The following is a 25995-nucleotide window of genomic DNA, read 5'->3' as shown; positions in this document are numbered from 1 at the left end:
CAGCCAAAACTTCTATCCTTGTCTGCCACATGAGTGACAGAGACCCAAATACTTGAACTGTTGTCTGTTGCATGCCAAGCGCATTAACAGGAAGCTGGAATAGAAGAGGAGCTGGGACTTGATGCCAGGCACTTTGGAATAGAGTGAAAATGTCCCAAACATGAGCATCATGTGTTGTGCCGTAACACCTAAACCTCTTTCCCATATTTTGAAAAGTTTCTCCCTTGCTCTGAAGTTCACAAAACCCAGTGAGCTCATGTATGTTCCCCCCCCCCCAGGCAGATAATTGGGGATTTACAGTGTGACCTTTAGATGATCATCTTATTTACACCAGGATATCTTTTAATTCTGTATGTAAATGTTCTAATCCAGGCAATCCCCCACTCTAAACAGTCAAATACAGTAAATATTATTAGTGTCACTGGGGAGACTAAAACTTCCAAGGATATGAAGCAATTATTTGGACTTCAGAATTTCTATGTTTTGGATATAATGAGAAATGGATACTAAAATAAATCACCAGTACTGTTACTAAATAATATTGTGGGATTTCCATATCCAAACTCACAAATTCCCAGAGCATTGATGAGGAAAGTTTCTTGGTAGTCAGAGAAATAAGACTATATTCCTCAAGCACAAACTACTTTTGGTTCGTTCTTTCCATCTACTGTGAGTCTGTTCCCATTGTGCTGTTTGACCTGTTCCTCTTGTTTGGCGAATAAAAAATTTATTTTCTCCTGTATAAACTTTTTGAAAGCAAACTGCCCAACCACCTATCACTCCCAACAAGAATCACTCGATGGTCACTCAGGAGGGTGCTTGTTGAGCCAGAGGCTGCACATGTGGCTGGCAGGTGAGGCCCAGCTGCCCAGTGAGTCGGGTATGTGTCAGGTTAGGGCCCTGGCCTCATCCTTTCATTCCTTTATGGTGGTTTGAGATGTCCTCATAACTAGAGTTAGAATGATCCCTGTCTCTTGAACCACTGGCTGCTGTGGTATCTTGGGCTGTTGCTTCTCCAGCCATTGTGAGCACAAGATGAATGGGAAAGGCTGTTGTTGGTGGGATTTTAGGCAGAGTCAGAGCTGGGCAGTTGGCTTTGCCAGTGTAATGGGCAGCAGTAGTGAGTCAGTAAGGGCAGATATCTTGGGAGCACAACAGGGCACTAAATTCTGAGCTTCTACATTATGTAATGTGCTTAAAATGTACCAGAGCTCAAGAGGAAATGCATAGCATGATGTCCAAGGATGTGGGTGCTGAAATCTGGCACCTGCGTTTGATCTGAACTCTACTGACTTAGCATTGAACTCTTGGATGTGAGCAGTTGAACTTTTCTAAGCTTCTTTGTTGCACAGTGGGTATAATAATGAGTCTAGCTCATACTGTGTGTGATTTAAATGAGAGAATGTATCTAGCATTCACCTAGCATAGTGCATGGCACCTGCTGAGTGTTCAGAAAGATTCACTAGCGTTATTACACAATCCTTCAGCAGTGTGTTGCATGTAGCCCTCGGTGTTAACAAGGGAACTAAGTTAGTGTGTGGGATGTGTAAGATATGTTAGGGGAAACGGTTGGATGTGGCTATCAAACTGCTGGCATCAGCTTTTCTTCTATTTGAAGTATATAAATGCATCTGAGGATTCCTCAGGAAGAAATGGGAGCAGTAGTAAACAAGGCTCTCTTCTTAATAGACAGTTTCAACTCCCATCTGTTAGACCTGCTTCCTTTCCCTTTGTTTTTCTTTTTCCCAGCTCTGTGAGTTACATCTAGGGTTGTTGATGTTAGCTGAGGTTTTCTATTTCAGCTCGAGCAGAAACTGGGATGCAGGGATCTTCGCTCCTGCGTATGGGTGGTCTCGCATAGACCGTGTATTTTCTGATAAATAGACGAGGGCAGGTAGACCAGGAAGCGTGACTCCTGACACAGTGTCTATCTCACAGTGCTGAAGCGACCCGTCACTTCGGAAGAACTCCTGACCCCTGGGGCTCCATACGCCAGGAAGACGTTCACGGTAGGCTGCTTCTCATTGGGCTTTTTTTGTTCTTCTGGGCCACTCAGTTTTCTGTGCCATGGCAATGGGTCAATGTGTAGCTTCTCCTGCACTCAGTGGACTGAGTGTTTTGAAAGTTTTCTTTTTTGAAATTATGTTTAAATGCTAGCATTGCTGCTAAATGATTGTAACTATGTGTCTCTGTGTGTTTCATTTGGGATGTGTATTAAAGAGGAGCTCAGGGAATATAAACGCCAATTCTAGTAAGTGGTTCTATAGGAAAAGGCACTCTCTGGTCCCAAAAAGCTTTTGGATCAGACTCTGTTTGTTCATTGTGGATGCTGTGTACTTTTTACATTGTTTTCTTGGTAGAGTAAATTTGGGTTCAGCGAAGTTAAGAGTTTCCATATTTCCTGCTGTTAGTAATTTGAACTGTTACACTTCGCCTCACTGATGTAGCAAGGTAAGTTTATCACTGGGATCTCCAGGAGAAAGACAAACTTGGTTACAGAGGCTAGATGTGGAGAAACATTCCAATCAGTGTTTTAAGATCTGGCACAGTGGCGCAAGTGGTTAAGGTCCTCACTTTGCATGCCCGGGATCCCATATGGGCGCCAGTTCTATCCCAGCAGCCCCACTTCCCTTCCAGCTCCCTGCCTGTGGCCCGGGAAGGCAGTTGAGGACGGCCCAAAGCTTTGGGACCCTGCACCCGCGTGGGAGACCTGGAAGAGGCTCCTGGCTTTGGATCGGCATAGCATCGGCCGTTGTGCTCACTTGGGGAGTGAATCATGGGACAGAAGATCTTCCTCTCTGTCTCTCCTCTCTGTATATCTGCCTTTCCAATAAAAAATAAAAAAATAATAAAAATAAATATAAAAAAAAAAGGTCTTCTGAACATCCTAACGGAGTCTGCTATTCCATTGAGAAGCAGCCTCAGAAAGACGCACTCTGCCAGTTACTTATGGAGCCATGTCCCAGGAAAACAGCTTCTTTTGGCACCACGGGTCACATTTGCTACCACTTGTTCCTCCGAGACAGGCCCGAGTCTGTGATAGAGGAAGGGGTTCTGATCCTCTGACAGGCCAGAGAACATGCGGGGGAGAGATGCACCTGTGCTTGTCCTCAGCCATAGGCAGTTTCTCCCTTTCTTGGGAAGACAAGCGAATTGCTAGGATCTGCCTGCCAGGTTCTCATTGTGGTTTTCTTTCCCAGATTGTTGGGGACGCTGTTGGCTGGGGCTTTGTGGTGAGAGGAAGCAAGCCGTGCCACATCCAAGCCGTGGACCCCAGTGGCCCTGCCGCAGCAGCAGGAATGAAGGTAGCCTTGGCACTTCACTCACCCTCTGATGCACCTGTTCCAAGTTCTTCTGGTGGAAATGCTTGCGATTCTCACTTAGGATCCAAAACCTCTTACGTTGTACAGTTCTATCTTCCCTTTGTCTTTCTTCTCCCAAGCCCTCCCCTGATTCTTTCTTCTGTATGAATAGCAGTGCCAAGGTACCTATAACCTTAGTTCCTCGTTTGGTACCATCTTAACTGTCTCCCTGAGTGATTTCATTTTTTTTGTTGCCAGATTTCCTTTTTCCTTCTTGAATAGGATTGAAATGAAATTTAGATTACAGGGTGTAATAACCAAGAGGGAAAAATCCATCTCCAACATGTCTTGGTTTTCCAGGACATTTATTTTCTCAAATAGTGCTGAGTTAGAAAAAACTATATACACAAGTGTACTTTCAAAAGTTTGTGAAAGGTGGAATTAACATATAAATATTTTGGTGTAGAAATTTCGAAAGCCATGCTTATCTTCACAAAGTTTGCAGAAATTTATACTGTGACAAAAATATGCCTGTATTTTAAATTTGGGGTAACAAAAAGATTTTTTTAATTCTGTTTTCCCTAAACCTTCTGAAGTATCTTCATACATTCCTTTTTGCTTGAATACTATGGGTGTGTGTGTGTGTACAGGTGTGTATAACAGTTTTACTTCTGATCTATGAAAGATACATTCCTGTGGGATTCATGCATCCAGTGGTGCATCCTGACTCATAAGTACATTGAGGACAAGAAACAGGAACCATGGCATTTGGAAGATGAGCTCTGGATTCCTCTCTGGATTCTGCTCGTCACACCTGTTTCCTCCTCTCTGAAATAGCAGTCATATTTCCCTCAGCTGCTTTGTAGATCAGTATTTAGAATGACCTGATTAAGTACAAAGAGCCACACAAACATCAATTCAGCATTGAGTAACTTATGCAGGGTTTCTGAAAATAGTTCTTAACATATTTTCTAGTGCCAGAATTTTATTTATAGATGTGTATTCGTATATACTATGAACAAACAGAATACAAATAATAAAATTACCCACAATTGGTCCCGAGCTAGATTTATCCCAGGTTCTTCCCTCTACAAATGTCAGAATTCAAAAAGAGGATACATAAAGATGTGCAGGGAAGTAAGATTTATTCAAAGCAGAGGAAACATGTAGGCAAGTTTGAAGGAGAATGAACAAAATGCCAAAAACACATAAGGCACCAAACAAGAAAAAGAAAACTCATAGTGAAAAGCAAAAACTCCACTCAACATGGCTAGGTTGTCCCTTTATGCTACCTGGAGTCTTAGGAGGTAATGTGTGGAGTTGAGTTTAATTGCATATTCATAGGGGGTGGAGTTTTTATACCAGCCATTTCTGTGTTCTTGCAAGTGTCATGGTATCAAGTGCATCATGGAGTTGGGAGTACCACCTGTGATAATTTTTTTTTATTGACATTATGATGAGCCAATGGCCATCACTCGGACATATACTGCTGCTGAAAATTGGTTATTTCTAACTGGTACTTGTTCCAAGTTTTGTAGTGTTGTGGAACTTGTGGTTTCTCAAGCATGTAAAGGCTTGGTGGTGCATGGAATGCAGGCCTGAATGGTGCACAGAAAAGGAGGTCTACATGATGGACAGAAAAGGAAGGTTTTGAGTAGAACATGGAAGGAGGGAGTGATGTGCAAACCAGGCTGGCCAATTATGCATGGCTGGCTGCGGCTGTCCTGCCACAGGCTGCTGGAGCTGCCTTGTGGTGAGTTGTACTGCAGCTGTCACATTGCAGGTCACCTGGAATTGTCAGTCAGTGACCGCACTGTTGTGTGGATTGGATGCAGCAGTTCAGCGGTAGCTAGTAGTACTGCACGGGTCACCGAGAGCTGTCAAATGGTTGCCTGCATTGCTCGGCTAATCAGTTGCAGCTGTCAAATCACAGCTGGGCTTCCTCTGCCGAGTAACACTATCCACTTCTCCGTATCACAAACTTTCCTAACTCAGAGAAGGCTTCTCAACATTTAAAATGAATGAATAATGAACCGAGGGGGAATCTAGATGGCGGAATAGGATAAGGACACATTGAAATGGACAGAGAAACATTAACCAGTATGAAGCAGAGAGGGCACATTCCAGGAAATAGGAGAGGACAGAACAACAGCAGAGGGGTACCTGGAGACTGACAGACACAGGTGAGCAGTGGACACAATGGTGTGGTGTTGCAATGACTGATACTCCAGTGGCACTCAGCTAACGGCAATCTGAACTCCACCAGCACCCGGAATTCCACCAGCAACCATGTGGGAAGGGACTTTCACTGGGAGCCCTGGAGGTGAACCTAAATAAAGAACTACTTGGGTCCACAGTGTGTCCTAGCAGCTAAAGTCCTCACCTTGAACCCCCCCGGGATCCCATATGGGCGCTGGTTCTAATCCTGGCGGCCCCACTTCCCATCCTGCTCCCTGCTTGTGGCCTGGGAAAGCAGTGGAGGATGGCCAAAAGCTTTGGGACCCTGCACCCGTGTGGGAAACCCGGAAGAGGTTGCTGGTTCCTGGCTTCAGATCGGTGCAGTACGGGCCATTGTGGCTCACGTGGGGAGTGAATCATCAGACGAAAGACCTTCTTCTCTATCTCTCCTCCTCTCTGTATATCTGACTTTGTAATAAAAATGAATAAATCTTTAAAAAAAAAAAAGAAGAAGAACTGCTCGACCTGCTGATCCATTTGATTTGACCAGGAGCAAAGACAGAGCAGCAGATCCCAGATGGGCAGTGCAGAAACAGGGTGGATTTCACAGCCTGGTCCGCCCCCATAGAGCTGAATCAGCTTCATTTTGTTTAAGGAGGAAAAGACATGAGAAAGTTCTGAACATACTCTGAGCCGGGAGTGAACCCATTTATGATTCAGCGCACTGCTACAGCGTGGTTTCCTACAGGTTCCACACAAGACAGGCCCAGGTAGCCCTCAGACCTGATGGCCAGCAGATTGGGAACTCTAGTAGTGATACGTCAGGCACCATTTTGTGCAGTGTAGCAAAAGTTTTAGGACTGCAGGGGACAACAGTGAGCTGCGCATGTGCTGAGCTTGGCGAGAACCCACTGAGCTCAGTGCATTGCACTGGTCCCATAGGAAAATAATACTGACTATGGCATCGTACAGGTCAAAATAGGACCTTGTGGTTCTCAGACCTAATAGCCACAGGTTTCTGCAAGATCAGCGCCACCAACAACCTAGCTATATAGGACACCTGGTGTCTCCCTAATCCTCACAGCTGCTCCAACGGGAAGTGGGAGAATGGTTGTGGAGAGTGGTGAACCAGGAGCTGGGACTACGGAGACCATGGTGGAAATCCAACGTAAAAACCCAACACACAGAACGGAGTGGAACAATTGGCTGCAAACAATGAGCCATGTACCAACTGCAGTAAGTAAAATCGAACTGTAGACCTGTAGATGACACAGCCTAAAAAACCTGTCCCAAGGAGAAGATTCAGCTAACCAGAAATATGACCAAGAGCAAAAATAGACAGAGACACAATAAATTTTACTGAAGACTCACCTGCAAAGGAGCAAAACCATATGCAAACCTCAGAGTTAACTGAGGAAGACATTGAGAAAATGAGAGACACAGAATTCAAAACACTTGTTATAAAGCTTCTTACCAACAATGAAAAGCACATAAAGCAAGGATTCAAGGAATTTAAGGAATATGTCACACTGAAAATGAATCAAATGAAAGTGATATTTCAGAAATGAAGAATACAGTGGAACAAATTATAAATACAATGGAGAGTCTCCAAAATAGAACAAAGGAGGCAGAAGAAAGAATTTTAAAATTAGAAGATATTTTCTGTCACCAGGGAGAAACAAACAAAAAGCTGGAAGCAGAGCTGGATCAGGCCAAAAAAAAGTATTCAGGAATTTGTTTCTGTACCAGTACCAGACTGTATTGATAACCACTGCTCTATAGTATGTCTTGAGGTCTAGAATTGTGATTCCTCCAACTTGATTTCTATTTTGCAGGATAGCTTTGGCTATTTGTGGTCTTTTGTGATTCCAGATGAACTTTGTATCTTTTCTATATCTGATAAGAATGTTGTTGGGATTTTGGTTGGGATTGCATTGAATCTGTATATTACTTTTGATAATATGATCATTATGATGATGTTGGTCCTGCCTATCCAGGAACATGGTAAATATCTCCATTTTTCAACATCTTCTATATCCTTTTTAAATGTTTTGTAGTTTTTGTCATAGAGGTCTTCCACATATTTAGTTAGCTTAATTCCTAGGTGTTTAAGATTCTTCTCTATTTTAAAGGGGACTGTACTTAAAATTTCTTATATGTGGAATTATTTGTGTACACTAGTGCCATCGACTTGTGTTTCATAGGCCAAACATAAGAGTTATGGGAGTCCCAGAAGGTATAGAAAGAGAAACTTGGATTAAAAGTATATTCAATGAAATAATAAAGGAAAATTTCCCTAATCTGGAGAAAGAATTGGGAAACAACATTGAGGAGGGGCACAGAACTCCCAGCAGGGTTGGTGAAAAGTGATCTTCACATGATCATCAAGGTCTCTTCAATTGAGCATAAGGAAAAGATCCTTAAATGTGCACGTGAAAAAAAATCAGTTGACATATAAATGAATGCCAATTAAACTCACAGGAGATCTCTCACAGGAAACTCTACAGGCAAGAGAATGGAGCGACATATTCCACATTCTAAAAGCAAAAGAAGTGTCAACCTAAGATAACATATCCAGCAAATCTTTCTTTTCTCTTTGAAAATGAAATAAAATTCTTCCATATGAAAGAAAAGTTTAAAAGAATTTGCCTCTTTCAAACCTGCCTTACAAAGGATACTTAAAGATGTTCTCTTGACAGAGAGGAGGAATAGTGCCCACCAAAACCAAAGGCAAATGTGAAGAACATTCCAGTTAAATGATAACAGAAAACTAAACCAGTGAACAACCCATTCCTAAAATGACAGGACCAAAATACCACCCATATGTATTAACCCTGAATGTAAATGGCTTAAGCTCAATCAAACGTCATAGATTAGTAGACTGGATTAAAAAAATAAAACCCATCTTTACCTTCAGGAGACACATTTCACCAACAAAAATCAGCAGAAACTATCTCATGGATTTTGATTTTTTGTTATTGTTAGTTTCTTCTCTTCAAAATAGGTTCTTCTGATTAAATTCTTTAATGACTCACAGATCATATAGTAGCATTATTTTCTTCAAGAAGGTTCTTGATTTTCATTTCTGCAGCGACACATCAGTCATTCAGTAGCATGTTGTTTAGCTTCATGTTGTTAATTTCTTTTTTCATGCTGTTGTTAATTTTGTTTTGTGGCTTTTCATTTAAGAGGATGTATAGTAGCTGTGTAATGGAGACTCTCATATCTAGTAGCATATTATTTAACTTCATGGTATTGCAAATTTCTATTTTTCTTCCTATTGTTGATTTTGTATCATGACTTCATATAAGGGGATGTGCAGTAACTGTGAAATGGAGACTAACATATCAGATATGAGGATACAATGCAGTATGCATTTCTCCTTCCAGACCAAAGATGGACTTCCAATGAAACTGTTTACTATATGACAATAGGATTCTGGACTCTCTGCCATTGTCCATGCCCCCAATAATGGACATATGACTGTGTATGAAGAACTATACTTTAGTAATGATATAGGGGAACTCAGTGCAGGGGAAGGAATTCAGGGAGGGAATAAAGGAAATCCCAGGGACCCATAGAACTGTATAATAAAAGGAATAATAATAATAACAAATAAAAGATTTTAAGAATTTAAAAAATAAATGAATAATGAATCCCCTTTATTTAAAAGCAGAGACACATAGACAGATCAGTCTTACTATAAGTTAGTTTACCCCCCGACGAATGCCTTCAGCTGCTGCTAGGGCAGAGCTAGGTTGAAGCCAGGAGCTACACATCCAATTCAGGTTTCCCAAATGAGTGACAGGGACCCAAGCACTTGACCTCAGCTGCCACCTCCCAGGGCACATGTTAACATGAAGCTGGAACCAGAAATGGATCCAGGACTCACACCTAGGGACCGTAATATAGAATGTGAGAATCCTTGGTGATGTCTTAATTGCTGCATCAAATTTTCATCCCTACTCTTAGCATGTGTAAGGAAGCTTTATTGCACTGTAGTGGCATACAATAAAGTTTAGCATTGTTAACATTTTGATTTATATTGTTATGTCTACACGTTGTTTGTACATACACAGAAATCAAAGAGGTTTTTCAAATTGCAGTGTTCTGCCTCAAAATGCTTCCACCTCGCTCAGCCTTGCTCTGTCATTTATGAAACACTTCACCTTTCCTGGTTAACCCTCCAGGCAGCCAGGCCCCTGAGCCGTGCAGAAGGCTTGACAACTAAAGATCATCCCTCCCACGTATTCATTGAGCTCCTGGCTCCTTGCCCTTGGAATCTCCTCCTACAGGAAGCCAGCACAGCAGCAGGCAGTTCCTCAGAGCTTGGCTCTCCCTCTCCTGTTCTCCAGCATTTGCCCTCTGCTATTGATATGTAATCTGGAGGGCAGAGGTAGGCAGCAGAGAATGCTCTTGGGAGAGGGCGCTATTATCACCAGTCTGGGTGGTTAATGTCGCTGTGATTAGATGCCGACTCTGTCCTCTGATTTGAAGGCCTTGGCCATGTGAGGGCGGCCCAAGCCTACCAAGTCCTGTGCCCTGGGGCAGCGTTGTTGCTTGAGGCGACCTGTGTTACCTTCTCAGTGCTGCGGTAGGCACAACACTGAAGAAGCTTGGCGGAAAAGCTGGCAGGGATCATGCAGGGCGAGCACTCCTACCCATGCCAAGGCTGCTTTTCTCCTTTTCTAATGGAAGTCTTGGCTGTAGGAAGATGTTCAGATTTTATTTCCACAGTGAAATACCTAGGATGAAGAGTTCTGGCACAGTTGGGCAAGTTCTGAGCATGCACTCACTTGCATGAAGCCTTGGCTTAAAGCTTTCCTTTCAGGAAAGCAATGGATTTACAGTACAGCTAAAACCCTTGCCCTGCTCAGCCAAGTGTACAGGAAATTTAATTGATTCTAGGTCATCTTCATTGATTAGTATGCATGAGCTTTCTAAAGGCCATCAATTAGTTAATTCTTTGGGTTACCTGATGTATGTTTTTCAGTGTTATAGGCTAATACTTCATATGGTTCGTATGTTTGGTGTAGCAGCTTCCGTGTCCTCCAGAGCAGTGCAGAAGTCCTTGGAACTGCATGTTCACCCCAGGGCTGTGTAACTCTGTCTAGCCCGCTCTCTTGTCCTGTGCTATGGTGATCAAAGCACATACTTTAACCCCTCTTGGAAATTCACAGATCACGTTAACATATTAGAAATTCTGATAACTCTGTAGGCAAAAACTTACTTAAATTATTTAATATGGCATTTACTCATGTGAGGGAAGCACTTCAATGGAATGTTAAGAAATATTATTAGAATCTAGTCCTAAAACTGCTCTAAGATGATACTTTTGGCCAAATTCTAAATTAGAATGACTTGTAGATCTATATTTTTGAATTGTACTATTGGTGGGTTAAATAAAACAATTACACATAGCATATCTTTGTAATTTAGCTGTGAGTGTTCACTATGAACTTTTTAAAAGCGGTTTATTAAACTTTATTAATTGAGGGACTAGGACCTAAGTTCTTGAACCATCCTCTGCTGCCACCAAGGGTTTGAATTAGCAGGAAGCTAGATCAGAAGTGGAGATGGGTCTCCAACCCAGGCGCTCCAGTGTGGGATTACAGGTATTTTAAAGCTGCTTAACCAGCAATGCCACAAGCTCTGACCTCCTAGAAAGTGCTAAGTGCATTGATTTGTTACTCAAAACACTCATTTTTCTACTTTAGTGTGTGTATTTGCTGCAAGTAATTTCACTTTGCAAGGAGCCATTTATATGTTCTAATCTAAAGACCAAACGTTTCTGACCTTGCCCAGGACCACCACAGGCCTTTGTGCGGGCCTCTCAGGAGACCCACCCACCCGCATGCTGGTTAAACTGCTTGGTCTAGGCAGCAGACATTACCCAGTGTTCAGTGTCTAACTCCAAGAGCTGCCCCAGGGCCCTCAGCATGCTTCAGTACCTGAGCGCCAGGCCCACCCCTGCTGCCCACACTCTGGTTTGCTCCTGATTTCCAATGGGAGCAGAGGCCCTGCAGCTGGGCTGCTGTGATCATTCTAGCCACTGTAATTGTTACACTTTTGCAGTGGCTGTTTAACTTCACTGTTTCACTTGACCAATGTGGAAATCATGTTTTAATTCAGTTTATCAGATTTACTGTGTTTTTCTTTCATTTCACTTTTTTTTTCTTTTAAATAAGAAATAGAAAGCTTTAACATTTGGGACTCAAGCATGTGAGCAGGCTAGGCCCTGGACTGAAGGTGTTGGCTGTCAAAGGGGAACACTGCTTCATTTAGATAGAGCCTTTTATGCAGGTATCTTCATGTCTGCATTGAATTTACTTTTCTAGAGGGCAGTAATGTGATACTGTTGTTAAAATTCCCCTTGAGATGCCTTCATGTCTTAGCAGAGGGCCTGGGTTCAAGTCCTACCTCTGCTCTGTATTCCGGTTTCTTGCCAGTGCGGACCTTGGAAGACAGCGTGAGGTGATTTAGGAACCGGCTATACTCATTGGAAATCTGGATAGAGTTCAGGGTTGGTAGTTTTAGCGTGGCCTTGTCCTAAGTGTGGCAGACATTTAAGGAAGGAATCAGACACAAGATCTCTCTGTCTCTGTCTTTCAAAAAATATTTGGGGCACAGTTAGAAAGATTCAAGGGACAAACTTCCTCTTTTAAAAATATTTATATATATATATATAAAAATATATATTTTATATAGTTGAAAACAGATTTGCCAAAAGATAATGAGAGACAGAAAAAGAGCAAATGTTACTGTCTGCTGCTTTACTCCCCAGATGTGCACAATGGCCAGGGCTGGACAAGGCCAAAGTCAGGAGCATGTTGCACCATAGCTGGATTAGAATCAGAGTAGCCAAGACTAGCCAACACCTGTGTGGGATACCTCACTGCAGACTGCAGTTTGACCTGAAAACCACAACCCCATCTTTTTGGAACAACTAACTATGAGAATTGCATTGTTTTCTTCAGAGAGCTATATGCAAAATGACCTAACCACCTTCCATGGGTCTCTACCTCTTGCGGATTCTACCATGTCAATGCTACCAACCCGGGGCACCACACTTCCAGCACACAAACCATTGTGGGACACTGTTAATCCCTGTTTGAGCCATGGTAGTGCTGTTTGCTCAGATGCGTGTCCAGAACATGTCAATGCATAGGGCTGTAATTTGCTGGGGTTCAACTGGCCTTCGTTTTCAGTAGAATTCAGTTTTTGTGGCATATTAGACTTTTGAACTATCTCAAGCATGCATAAAAACTTTTAAAGTAAGCTACGGTCCATTTCTCTGTCCCCCTTGCTTCTCTTCATGAAGTAGTAGATTATTTGTTTCCAAAGAACAGAAAAGGAATAAATGTTACAACAGAAGCCACAGATGATAACGTCAGTTGTTTTAAGAGTGGCCTAAATCAAGCCCCATACACAAAAGAGAATAATTCATTATGCTCTTTTTAAATAATTTGTCATTTTGTACTACCCTCCTCCTTTCCCAGTGGCTGTAATGTCATTAAAATTCTTATATACACCAACATCTTTGAATTTGGAGTTATTCCAAAAGATCTTTTGGTTTAGCATACTTTTTGTTAGCACTGCAAATGTAGAATGGAGTATGAAGTTTGGAAATTATTCAAGGTTTCATCAACCTATACAATGTATTTGCACCCAGAAGTTGTTTCCTGCATTTTTCTATGAGTAACTTTCACTCGCTCTTTCAGTTTCATGCGAGTAGTTGCAGGTTACTTTCAGAGGGGAACAGAGAAAACAGAACAGTCATGTACTTGTTGTCCTTGTTGGCTCTCCTTGTGGCTCACCCTGTGCCAGTTGAGGCCCCTTCTCTACCAGAGCGCGTTTACTACCACATCCCAAGGCTGACATCCTAGAGGGACCAGTGATTCCAGGAGGACATCTTTGTTGTTGGCAAAAAGAAGCCAATGCCTTCTCCAAGCTCTTCTACAGGTACGCCCTAATGAGTGGCGTGTAAACACTGGCTGTGTCACAGCCTCTCATGGATCCTCTTTTTTCATCACATCAAATCCAAACCCACTCTGGATCACACTGCTTTTGCTTATCAAATTTTATGTGAGCTGATGAGCATCTTTCACTCTAGTGAGGACTGAATCTTGGCATTTCACTAGTACATCGTGATTATGCCTGTTATGTGCTTCTTAAGTGACTCTGGCACTTAACGCTTCTTTGGTGGCTTAGCATTACAGCAGTAATGGGCTCCAGACACTGTGGCCTGGAATTTAGGACTGGGTCTTATCTCCTGCACTGTTTTGCATTCAGCCTCCTCTATTTCTCCAAAGTGTCAGGCTTATTCCTATTTAATGGGCAATAGCTCTTCCACTGGTGTGCTTCAAATATGATTAACTATTAATTTATTCAGAGAAGCCTTTGTTAAATATCCTGGGATGGTCCTTCTGACTTCCTCCAGTTACACCTTGCCATATCTCCCTTGTCCCGATTTAAGAATCGGACTGCTCTGTAAAAGTACCATAGATTGGGTAACTTAATACATGTTCATTTGGGAAGTCCAGTGTCTGATGAAGGCCTCAGAGTTTCTGTCTTAACTTCACGTGACATGGAGCAGAGAGAGTCAAAAGCAGGATCTTCTGTCTCTTCTAATGAAGACGCTAATCCTATTTACAAGGGTTCCATGCTCTTATCCCAGTTACCTCTCAAAGGTGTGCTTCTTGAAACCGCCACATTGATGTTAGGATTTTTTTTAAAAATATATTAATTATTTTATTTTTGATGATTTTTACATAGCTGATTAGGGTAATTATGGTCAAAGAAATCACCATTTCCACATTCTCTTTTTTTCTTCCTATATCTGGGGACAGGGGGAGGCACGGAGAGAAGCCACACCCAGCCTCCCTATCGCTTCCACGCATTGGGATGGAGGACAGCCCCCTCCACCCTCCCAGGGCCCTCGATGTGGGGCATGCTCTGAGAGTTCTGTTCGTGATGTTTTTATAGTTCAGTAGTTCTGAATTATGGCTGATTTCATCAATCCAGGCACAATTAAATCTTTCCAGAAACCACTGGTTGACTTAGTTCACCTTAGAGTCTCGCTTGCCCAGTTATTCACTGCCAACACTTGGCTGGGGTAGTTGACTGTTTTGTTCTGTCCTCCATCCTCTATTGTGGTACCAGGTGTCCTCTGCAGGTTCCAATGGACTGCCATATTCTTCATGAGCACCTGGATTTGCTGTTCAGTGCTCTGCTCCATCTAAGCCATGGAGGAGATCCGGGCTCTCCCATGGTCAGACCATAGAACCTGCAGTTCTCAGCATGATTGAAGTTCTGAGTCCAGCAATTCAGTTGAGTGGATCCCCCTGGAAATTTCATCTGAGGTGATTTCATACCTGATTCTTACGTGCATTTGCCAGTACAGGGTCCAGCACAGTCTGTCACCCCAGTCAGCTTATGCACTGCTGGTGGTTATGTCTCCAGGTCTGTCTGTTACACAAAACAATGGGTGTTGCACCCTGGCCCTATCCTGTGCACCACACACTCTGCCTTCATGTACGCTAGTTGGAGCTACAGCCTAGTTGGAGTGACTCAAAATCACCCCACCAGGCCAACCCTCTTTCCTGGTTCCCATGCTTGACAGTATGTACAGCAGACTGATCTAGTCTGTCCCATAACCCATTCATCTCTCATACATGTCAATGGGCATTGAAGCCTAGTTCAACCTAACTAGTCCCACTGTTCTTCCCACACATATGCTAGCAGGTGCCACTCTGTGGTATTCATGCCTCATGCCTGCCCCAGTCCTGGTTCTCATGCTCACCAATCAGAGTGGCAACTCAGGAGGATGGTGTCCACTGTTTCCCTACTGGGCCCACTCCTACTCCTGGATCTTGCACTTTCCAGGAGGTTCTGAAGTTTAACTTGACAGAATTCACCCCCCATGCCAGCATCTACCAGCTGATGTTGTGGCAAAACCTCTCCAACCCACACTCACTCTGACTTACACTTGCACCAGTAAGAACAGTCAAACCTAGCCTGGATTTCCCAGTTCACATGAGGCCAAGAGGTGTTGTAGCCCTGCCTTCTGTCCCATCCCAACTCCTACTCTTAAATTGGAGTGGTAGTCCAGCAGGGGAGCCCCATGCAGCCCTCCTACCAGGTCTACTTCCCGACCCCTGGATCTCATGTGTGCTAGTTGGGGGGCTGTGACCCAGTCTGACATGGCCCACCTCACTTCAGCATTTGCCAGTGGGTGCTATAGCCTGACTGGGCCTGTCCCACTCCCAATTTCAACTCACGCTGGTGGGGGCTACATAAGGCACCCAGTCCTGGCCCTTATGTGAACTGGGTTGTGTTGTGACTCAACTCGGCCCAACCCACACTCCATTCTGGCGCTCAGGTCGCCAACAAGTAATATGAACTGTCCCAGCCTGTTTCACCCCAACCTAGCCAAATGCATGCTGGTGGGTACCATTCTCTGGCCTGGTCCAGGTTACTCCCTATTGTGGTTCTTGTACTTACCTGCAGAGATTGTTCTGGCAGGGGAGTTGCCCAAGTTCCTCTATCAGAACCTCTCCCAATGTCAGATCTCATGTACACAAATGGTCCATGGGCCAGCCCTACTTAGTCTATCTCGTGTCCTAGCAGGAACAATGGCCTTTCCTCATTGGCCTTCACCCATTCCAGTTTTTACTGTGGTGTTACAGCCTAGCCAAGCCTGGTCCACAAGCAGACACAGCTCGCATATGGCTCAGCAGAGATCAAGACCTACTAGCCTAGCTCATCCTACACCTGCCCTGGTTCTCCAGAGCACCAGTGGGTGCTGGGGTCTAGCCCAGTCTAGCATACCTGATACCCAGTCAACACTTGTGCCAAGGAACACTACAGCCATTCCCAGACTAGACAGCAGCCCTGACTCTGGCCTTTGCACTCGCCAGTGGGAACCACAACTCAGCCAAGGTGTCCCATTTGTTTCACAACCAAGCCTGTTTCCAGCCACAGATCCCACACATGCCAGTGGTTGCTCTGACCCAGCTTGGCATAGCTCCTCACTTGTCTTGGCCTTTGCCTTTGGATGCTTTAGCCTGGCCTGGCCTGACCCTAGTCCCAACTCTCATTGATGGATGCTGGAACCTGGCCCTGCTCAGTCTGCTGCCATTCTTGGCTCATGCAAACCAGTAGGTGTGACAATCTAGAACAGCATGACCTACACCCAGCCTGGTTTCTGTACTTGCCGGTGAGCTAAGGCTGCCCAGTCTTCCCCCTTCTAAAACCACCCAACACACTAGCCAACAGTTGGAGCTATCTTGCCCAGCCTGCCCAACTCCCAGGCCTGGACCGTGTGCTCACCCAAGTTAACCAAGTTCCCCCACTCAGCCCACTTCCAGACCCAGATCTCACGCATGCCAGTGGATGTTAGGCCCTTGTCCAGCATAGCCTGTCCCTTCATCTTGGCCTAGTATGAGTTGAAGAAGGTTAGGTCCAACCTGCCCCTCACCCTGTTTTAGGATGCACATGTGGGTACTGCAGCCTGGACCTGCCCAGACTATTCTCAGACCCTATACCCGTGAGTGTTGACAGGTTCCATGGTTATACCTAGCTCAGCCCATCATCACCCAAGCTCTTGAGGTAACCAGGGGGACTTGGATTCCGTAGAGTTTGGCCCACCTATGCCCCCACAGAATCTACCCCATACTTGGTTCTCTTGTGTGCTGGTTAGTTCATGGTCCTGCTAATTTGACCCATCTCCTGTTCCAACATTCAGTCTGGTACTGGAATCTAGTCCTGCTAGACAGGCCCCCAGCCCTAGCTTTCGTGTGGACTGGCTTGTGGTGGTCAGCAGTGTTTCATGCTAAGAAGCCCAACTCTGGATTCCCGTGTGGGCTGGTGCATGAGTCTGACCCATATAGATCTTCCAGTCTATCTCCTCCGAATCACCAGGTCTCAGTCCCCTTGTTTACCTGCAAGTACAGTGTCCCTGTCATTGAGTGTCGCTCAGAATTCATTCCTCACTTAAACTTACTGTGACCTTATCCATGGAAGTCCCTTGTCAGTAATTCTAGGCCCCAAGGACTCCAGAGCTCGCCACCTGGTGACCAGCAGGCGAAGCCTGGCTCTGTTGACACTCTGGCTGTCTGCAAGCACAGGATTCACCCATGGCATGGCAGTGGTGGACAGGGAGCTAGGATCTCCAGCAGGAAGTCTGGCCTGGCTCGAGTTCTTCCAGCCACCCACACCTCTGAGCAGACTTACCAATGTTAGGATTGTAAGAAGTGAGTTTTGAAGAAACACAAACACTTGTCTTGCTTTTCCATAATAATTTTCAGACTCTAGTTATATTTTTAAATGTTCTCCACTGGCTCTGATAGTTGCCATCACTCTTTAGTAACTACCACACTCCCAGTATCTACTAAATTCTAAATTCTTGGAATTAAGTGATGGAAGCAATGTACCAAGTGTCTGGATTAACCAGTTCTTCTGTAGAAAGGCTGAGAGAATTCACTTGTTGAACATCTGCATGGTGTTGCCACATGTTTTAGCATGTGTAATCTCATTGTTCTAGCAACTTGTAAAGGTTAGTGGGAAATGTTCTTCTGACTTTACAAATAAGGAAACTGAGACTCATTCATCCCTTTTGCAAAGGTCACTTAGTTGGTAAATGTCAGAGCTGGGCTCTAATGTGGCTTCTCTATCCCAAAGCCCACGTGCTTCCTCTTGTGTCACTCCAAAAAAATAGAAACTCAGGAGGTGGAGAGACAACATCTTCCATTAAAGCTGCCATCTCTTGGTATGCTGCATGGGGAAGTGTGACCTTTCCTGTCACCTGCAGGGATGGTTTGTATTCTATTCCAAATGCATTGTTAGAGTGGTCACATGTTCACCTGGATTGGCTTGAAGAAGATCAAATAAGGACTGTTTGTTCTTGGCACCAACTCCTCACTTGGATCTGGACTAGATCTTATAGGGTCATCCAAGTGGAAAAAACCACACACATACACACACTCACACAAAATACCCACTTTTGTTAGTTTAATTAGACACTTGTCAGCGGGAACCATTCAGCTTCAGGCTAAGAAGGAATGTGAACCACACTTGCAAATAAGGAACAAAAGATAGCCTTGCTCTTTTGTGGAAAGTTTTTCTTTTTCTTTTTTTTTTTTTCTTTTTTTCTAGTGGGGATAATTAAATGCTGGGAGAAGCTGAATTTGTGATTTCAGGCTACCCTGTGCCAAGTCGCAGAGGGATTTCAAGATTTCCTGGCTCCTTTTCTTGCTTCCTGCTGTGATGAATTGATGGATGTGGACTTACTGGGTTTCTTTTTTTTTTCTGTTTGCTTGTTTCTTCCCATGTTTGCATAGAAACAGAACTGAGTCAGAATAAGACATTAGGAGTGGTGTTTGGCACAGCAGCTAAGGTGCTGTTTGGGGTACCCACATCTCGTATCGCTACCTGGGGTCCAGTTCCAGACCTGCCTTGAGTTCCAGCAATGGGTGATGATGGCTCAGCTAGTTTGGGTGCTGCCACCCTTGTCGGGGGAACCTAGATTGAATGTGTTACTGTGTTCGTGCCTGGCTTACCTCTGAATGTTGCAGAAATCTGGAATGTAAACCGGAAGATGGCATAAATTAGCAAAATCTTTTAAGTTAACTAAGAAATTAGTAGTCATGATGTAATTTTTGTCCCCCTCTCAAAATTTGCACTTTACATTTTTAATATCATGCTTTTTGACTTTCCTTCACATGGCAACAAAACTGCATTTTTATGTTTCAAGGGAATCTAGTTTCCTTCTTAATTTTCCATGATTATTTGGGCCTTGTTGAAACAGATTGGTATGACCTTTTTCAGAGGTGAAAAGAAACTGCATCCACGGTGTGTTTGCAATTGGTTTCTCTCCTGTCGCACACAGTGTTACGTGGGGATAGAATGTGTTGTTTTTGGTTCTGTACCATGGCTCGCTCTTGCAGAGTTTCTGCATCTTAGTTAAGAAAAAGTGATAGAGTCCCTGGTCCTCTATTCACCACTGGATATGACTGGGGTTAGGGGAGATGGTCTCTGCCAGCAGGAGAGGCCACTACACAGGAGCTCATGCTAGAACCCTTTTCTGGGCTGTGTTCCTTGCTAGCAAGGAGATGTGCGTTGTGCCAGGCTCTGCCAGCCCTGCAATGCACAGTTGTTTGTTCAGTCAGCATTGATAGACTGTGGCCACATGCTGGGCGTTATGTTCAGCTGTCATGAGATTTAGAGTTTAGAGACAAAGAGACCTGAATCAAATAATGCCTCTGCTGACTATGTAATTGCAGACTGAGGATTGCAAAGAAAGTGAGCAAGGCGTATAATTTATATAGGGAAGTCAGGGAAGGAAAGCATGCTTGAGACAGAGTCAACTGTGTTTATGTCTGCAGTTTTGTGTGTGTTTGTATATGTGTGCTTATAATGCATGTATGATTGTGTTTATATGTAGAGGTGTGTATCTGTGTGCATGGACACACAAACAAGGCTCATTGGGTACAGACGAGCAGGGGGCCTTGGAAGGCAATAATGAAAGCTGTACCCTGGCTGCAGGGTGAAGAGAATTTAACTGAATCAACGCAGCATTACCTCTGACTGTTTTTGGTGATTTAATCTGTAAGGCATCTCTTTCAACACATTTTTTTCTGCCTTGTTTTTTTATCTACCAAGAAGCAATTTTTTTGCCTTTTGAGGGGTTATAGTCTCTCCTCTTCTAGTAAAAAGACATGTGTTAGAGGAAGAAAGCTCATGAGATTTATAAAATTGTATTTTAGATTAAGCCATAATATTTGTACATGTCATGCAAAGCTCTAAATGTTAAGTAGGTGTTAGATATAACGCTTGTGTTACTACCATCAGAACAAAAAGCTGCTGCAGAAAGTTCCTGATGCCAACAAAAAAAAACACTGATAGGATTTCTGCCTTGTGAAGTTAGTTTAGGTGTCGGATAGAATCCTGGCTCCACTCTTCAAGTTTATGTAACTTTTGGCACACTGTTTTGTTCCCCTGGGCTTTTTTTCTCATCTGATAACCGGAGACACTTGTGGTGTCTTCCTGCAGGGATGGTAGGAATTGAGGGAAGGATTGCATGCAGAACCTTGTGCACTGGGCATGCATGCTGCCCTGTGTGGTCAATGGGTGCACACTGCGCCAAGAGGCTCCCCATGATATCCAATTTGCAGCACTCAGCTGAGGAAGCCGTCCTCCCTGGAAACCTGTCTCAAGGTCCCTGAGCTTCAGTCCTCCACTGCCAGGTCACGCTCTGCCTTGTTACCCTGGAGTTCTGCCTGCTCCTTCCATTTCCACAGTGTTTCTTCTCCTACCCATCAAATTGGCTCTGTATTGTGATCCATGTCTGCACACATGCAGGGTGTGTCTTTCTCGTATTTGGCTAGGACATGATTGTGCAGTGGAGAACAGGATGAAGTGTCAGACACCAAGGGTGGAGTCCCAGCTCGCCTCTAAGACTGAAAATGGTTATCTGTTCTCACCTTTTGAGGGGTGTCTGTAACAGGCACGATGAAATACCAGATCTCCTGGTTAAGTAGCTGACTCACGGTAAGCAGTATGTATTTGAAGGCAGCATTTATTGTATTGCCTGTTATGATCTTCATCCTGCTTTCAGTGAGTTGACTGTTGCTTATATAACTTTATATTTGCAAACAAAGCACAGCATATTATTCCATTTCTTTCTAGGCAATGTAAAGTCTTGGTTTCATATTTTAAAAGAGCAATGATAACTGCTTCATGGCTGTTATGGATTATCAAATCTATACCTGTCATGCAGAGAACATTAAGTGTGTATCACCTAATGCATTTAATCAGAAATAGGATGCGGAGAGATTATTTCCTCACCTGGTAGACAGACAGAAAACGTCTCTTATCAGGCTGCCAATCCTATCAAGTCTCCTCCTTCGTGAGTTTATTAATTTTGAATACTTTCATACGGAAAAATTGCTACTTGGGGGGTTAGAGTTCAATTTAGAAATCTGAAGGGAGAAACAAAATGCAGTCTGTAGTGGAAACAAATCTAAGTGTCTGAGTAAGTGAAGAACAGGATGGTATCGTTATTGTGTCTGCCAGGCTATGAGACAAGATCGTTAACTTTTTAATTTATGACTGAATTTGCATATACTGAAATAAAAACCCTTCAAAAACAGTGATGAAAACTGACATTCTTTGTTTTGTCTTATTTCTCATGTAAAAGCTGGAAGAAACGCAGACCAGGGATGAGATGCGTCTGTAGTTTGAATCGTCCGTTTTTTCACTTTGTGTAGCTTCTATTCTCAAGGTCACTTCATGGTTTAAGAGAGCTAATTAAGTCTGGTAATTAAGTCTGCATTCCAGCAACTCAGAAATACAGAGCCAAAGCAGGGGCACCATGCCTCCCTTAAAGACAGTTCCTGGAAGTTGTACATGAACATTTGTTTTTTAGCCTACTGGCCATTACATAATCACAGGTGGCTACATTTAGATGTCAGAGAATCCAAGACATGTTGAGTCTGTTTCGGAGGGATGTATTGGTTGAACTGGGTCTCTCCTTGTTCCTCTTCCAGCTTTTCCCTCCAGAAGGAAACTCCTTGAAGTACTAGCTTCCAGCACCTCAGCATGACTTCGTATGAAAAGAGTCTTTACAGAAATAGTAAAGTTAGAATGACATCATTAGGGTAGTCTAACTTGGTATGGCTGACATCCTTATGAAAGAGAGGAATAGGACATAGGAGCCAACACCAAGGAAATAGAAAGTAAAGGCACAGGGAGAATGTGTCCATAGAACAAGGAAAGCCAGGAATTTCTGGAAAGTTCCCAAATGTAGAAAGCACAAGGAAAGTGTCCACTAGAACTCTCAGAGCCCAAGGCCCTGCAGATACCTTTGCTCTTATTTTTAGCAACCAGAAGTGAGACAGAGATTTTTGTGAAGTCATTCAACTTTGGGTACTTTATTACTGATAGCCCTAGGAAACAGGTAGAGTGGTTGTATGTCAAGGAGTAAAAAAGAGAGTTGTGTTAATAACAGGGAAGGGGACATGGTGGCTGTGGGACCACTGATAGTTTCTATCCTTGATCAGAAGAAAGACAGTACAAACATCCTTTATCTGATGCTTACTGAGTGAATACTGTGTGTACCCACTATGGAAGCATTGAGAATCCAGCTATATCAGTCAGTGGGGTCCCTGACTCAGGACTTTGCACCTCATGATGAGGCAGATGTTAATTACTTGTGAAGAATTAATTATGAATTTGTGTGTGTGATTAGATTCTTAGACACAAATGTCTGTATATTTGCACACTTCCTTCACTTCTAAAATGCCGCGATGAAGACAGGAACATCAACTGTTGAGTCTGTCATTTGCCTTGGCCTCAGGCTCTCCTGATTCCACCCACCTTTCTTTTTGTGCCAGATGAAATCAAATATTGTTGGTAATACAATTCCAGCTTATAGTTCTCCAAGGACAGTCTGTGATAGAAAGCAAAATGATGGAAAGTCAAAATGGCACAACACTCATTTGGCAGAGTCACATCCTTGGAACAGAAACTGTCATGACTGTGTTGATTGAATGCTTTGTTTTGCACATTCCTGCTCCTCCTCCAGTTCATCCATCTCAGTAAATATCATCACAATCCACCAGTTGCTCAGGCCCAAATCTTACAAGTCAAACTTGTTTTTCTTTTCTTCCTCCTACTCAAGATACTTTTCAAGTACACCATTTTTCTTTCTTTTTAAGAATTGCTTGTTTCTTTGAAAGAGTGAGTGACAGAGAGGAGGGAGGGAGAGAGGAGCGAGAGGAGAGAGAGAGAGAGGAAGAGAAAAAGAGAGGTGTCTTTTTTCTCCTGGTTCATTCCCCAAATATGTGCAAAAGCTGAGGCTGAGCCAGGTTGAAGCCAGGAGCCCAAAAATCCATCTGGATCTTCTATGTTGGTGGCAGGGATTCAAATTCTTGGGCCATCTTCCATGACATTCCCAAGTATATTTGCAGAAAGCTGCCCCAGAAGCAGAGGAGCTGGGACTCAAATCAGACACTTCAAGATGGGATGTAGGCAACCCAAGAGGCAGCTTAAATTGTTGCACCACAACACTGGCTCCTAGGCTTGAGAATTCATTTCTTTTTCCCTTTTTTTTTTTTTTAAGTATTTACACCAAAGGCAGAGTTAGAAAGAGAGAAGTAGAAGCAGATCTTCATCAGTTGGTTCACTCTCCAAATGGCTACAACAGCAGGAGCTGGGCCAACCAAACCAGAGGGTAGAGGCCCAAGTCTATGGGCCTTCTTCATTGCTTTCTCAGACATGTTAACAAACAATTAGATCAGAAGTTAAGCAGCAGGAGTTGAACAGGTGCCCTCATGGTATGTCAGCCTCACGGGTAATGGTTTAATTCACTGTGTTACCATGAGGACTCTTATGTAAGGATGCTCGTCCTAGGATCTGTGGATAAGTTTCAGACAATCGCTTACAAGAGTAAGTTGTTCATATGTGATGCATACACATGCACAGTTTTTTTTTTCTGAGAAGATGATCCATAACGGTCACTGGAGTCTTACTGGCTACCAAACAGTGTGAAGAACCAGAGAAATATAACTGAGTTTCTGGTTATTGGTGGTAGGAATGACACTTTAGAAAGACCAGAACATTTATTGGTAGATTTCAAATAGATTTTGACAAAAGCATCTTTACCTCAAAATATTTTCCCACCTGCATTCCAGGATCTCAGTCTCTTGGACCATGTTCTGCTGCTTCCACAGGTCCAATAGCAGAGAGCTGGGTGGAAATCAGAGCAACTGGAACTTGAGATGTCACACATATGGGATGCTTGTGCCACAGATGGTGAATTACACCACTTTACCACAACACTAGCCCCTAAACAAATCTTTAAAAAATTTTTTTCTCAAGGCTAATTTTTCTTTTTTTTTAAATTTTGTAGCTAAGCAAAGTAATACCCACAGAAATAAAGATGATATGTGTAGGCCAAGTGAGATAACTGGAAATAGGAGCTGGTCATTGCTGACCATGGTTTTATGTGAGATGTATGAAATATACCAGCTTTAGCACCTGACTCATTGTGAACTCAGTTCATACTATTTCCACCTCTCCTGTATTCCATTTCTAGATCATAGACATTTCACTAATATAATGTAAGCTGTGTTAGGTTTAAATATTACTGAAAGAATAATAATGCCTTGTTTTTGGTCAAACCTATGTCATAACATTTTATATTTCTTTTTTTCTCATATCTTCCTGAAATAAGAGTACTACCATTTTACATGTAAGAAAAATGAACACTTAGCAGCTGGCGTGGTAGTATGGTGAATTAAGCTGCCTCTTGCGATGCTGGCATCCCATATGAGACCAGTTAAAACCCTGGCTTACTTTGTTTCCAGTCCAGCTATCTGCTGATGAACCTGGGAATGCAATGAGAGGTGACCCCAGTTCTCGGGCCCCTGGTACTGACAGGAATCTGCAGATGGAGTTCCAGGCTCCTGGTGCTGTCCTGATGACCCAGTCCCTGCTGTTCTGTCCGTTTGGGGAGTGAACTAGAGCATGCAAAATTTCCTCTTGTCTCTGTGTGTCACTCTACGTTTCAAATAGATAAAATCTTTAAAAAGAAAGAAAACTGAAGGCCAAGGTAAATGTTCAGGGCCAAGTGAAACATAAATTCCAGGACTGCCCAAGCCTTGAATTCCTTTTGGGATCCTGGGTTTGAGTAGGATGCTCTTTCTTGTTTGAAGCAAGTGTACACAAGAACAGCAATACCTGAAGAAAGACCAGGATTTCTTCACTGTTGCTGCAAAACCAAAATGTACCTGGGAAACTCCTGAGAAATAACCTCAGAGGTACAGGCTCAGTTTGTCTATAGTGAGGTGTAGACATCATCAATGCTTGGGAACTCCCAGCTGCCTTGAATGGCTAGCCCAGGGGAGAGATGGCCATCCAGAGCTCTAAAGGGGCACATGGGATGCTGCCTACTGTGACGGTGCAGTTGGAGGAAGCGCTCCCTTGATTTTCATATTTCAGATTCAACAAGGCAGTTCCACAGTTTGTTTCTGTAACACATTGTGAAGGCATTTGAATGACATACTTTTGGCCTTGTAATTGCTGGTGGAATCTTAGTATACATATGTTTGGAAATTCATTAGCTCTACTCAATATCAAAATTCGTATGGAGGAGCAGCATTGTGGCATAGTGAGGAAAGTCACCGCGTGCAATATCAGCATCCCATATGGGCACTAACTGGTGTTCTGGCTCTTCTACTTCTGATCCAGCTCCAGCTAATTGCTCGGAAAAAGCAGTGGAAGATGGTCCAAGTGTTTGGGCCCCTGCCACCAATGTGGGAGTCTTGGATGAAGCCCCTAGATCCTGGCTTTAGCCTGGCCCATAACTGCCTTTTGCAGCCACCTGGGAAATGCAGGAGAGGCCAGACAATCCCTCTCTCCCTGTGTCTCTCTTTATCTCTGTAACTCTGATTTCCAAAGCAAATAAATAAATCTTCAAAATTCAAATGGAGCAATGCAAGCAGAACAGCAGGCC

General features: G+C 43.4%; 1 protein-coding gene across 5 annotated transcripts in view; it reads left to right on the top strand.

Moving 5' to 3' along the window:
* The window catches only part of DEPTOR (DEP domain containing MTOR interacting protein), a 160933-nt gene that overhangs the window by 112561 nt on the left and 22377 nt on the right, over nt 1–25995 (top strand). For 3 of the 5 annotated variants that reach the window (XM_040979369.1, XM_040979371.1, XM_040979372.1), the window contains exons 7-8: nt 1939–2009; nt 3201–4511. In XM_040979369.1, coding sequence (XP_040835303.1) covers nt 1939–2009; nt 3201–3470 — 341 coding nt within the window. In that variant the 3' untranslated portion in view covers nt 3471–4511. Of the gene's footprint in view, nt 1–1938; nt 2010–3200; nt 4512–25995 lie in introns of those variants that run through there. The other 2 variants (XM_040979370.1, XM_040979373.1) reach the window with 1 other exon arrangement.

Source organism: Ochotona curzoniae, unplaced genomic scaffold, assembly GCF_017591425.1.
Source record: "Ochotona curzoniae isolate NIBS_2020 unplaced genomic scaffold, NIBS_Ocur_1.0 contig_3190, whole genome shotgun sequence".
Classification (NCBI taxonomy): Eukaryota; Metazoa; Chordata; class Mammalia; order Lagomorpha; family Ochotonidae; genus Ochotona; species Ochotona curzoniae.
This window is presented reverse-complemented; position numbering and strand designations above follow the sequence as displayed.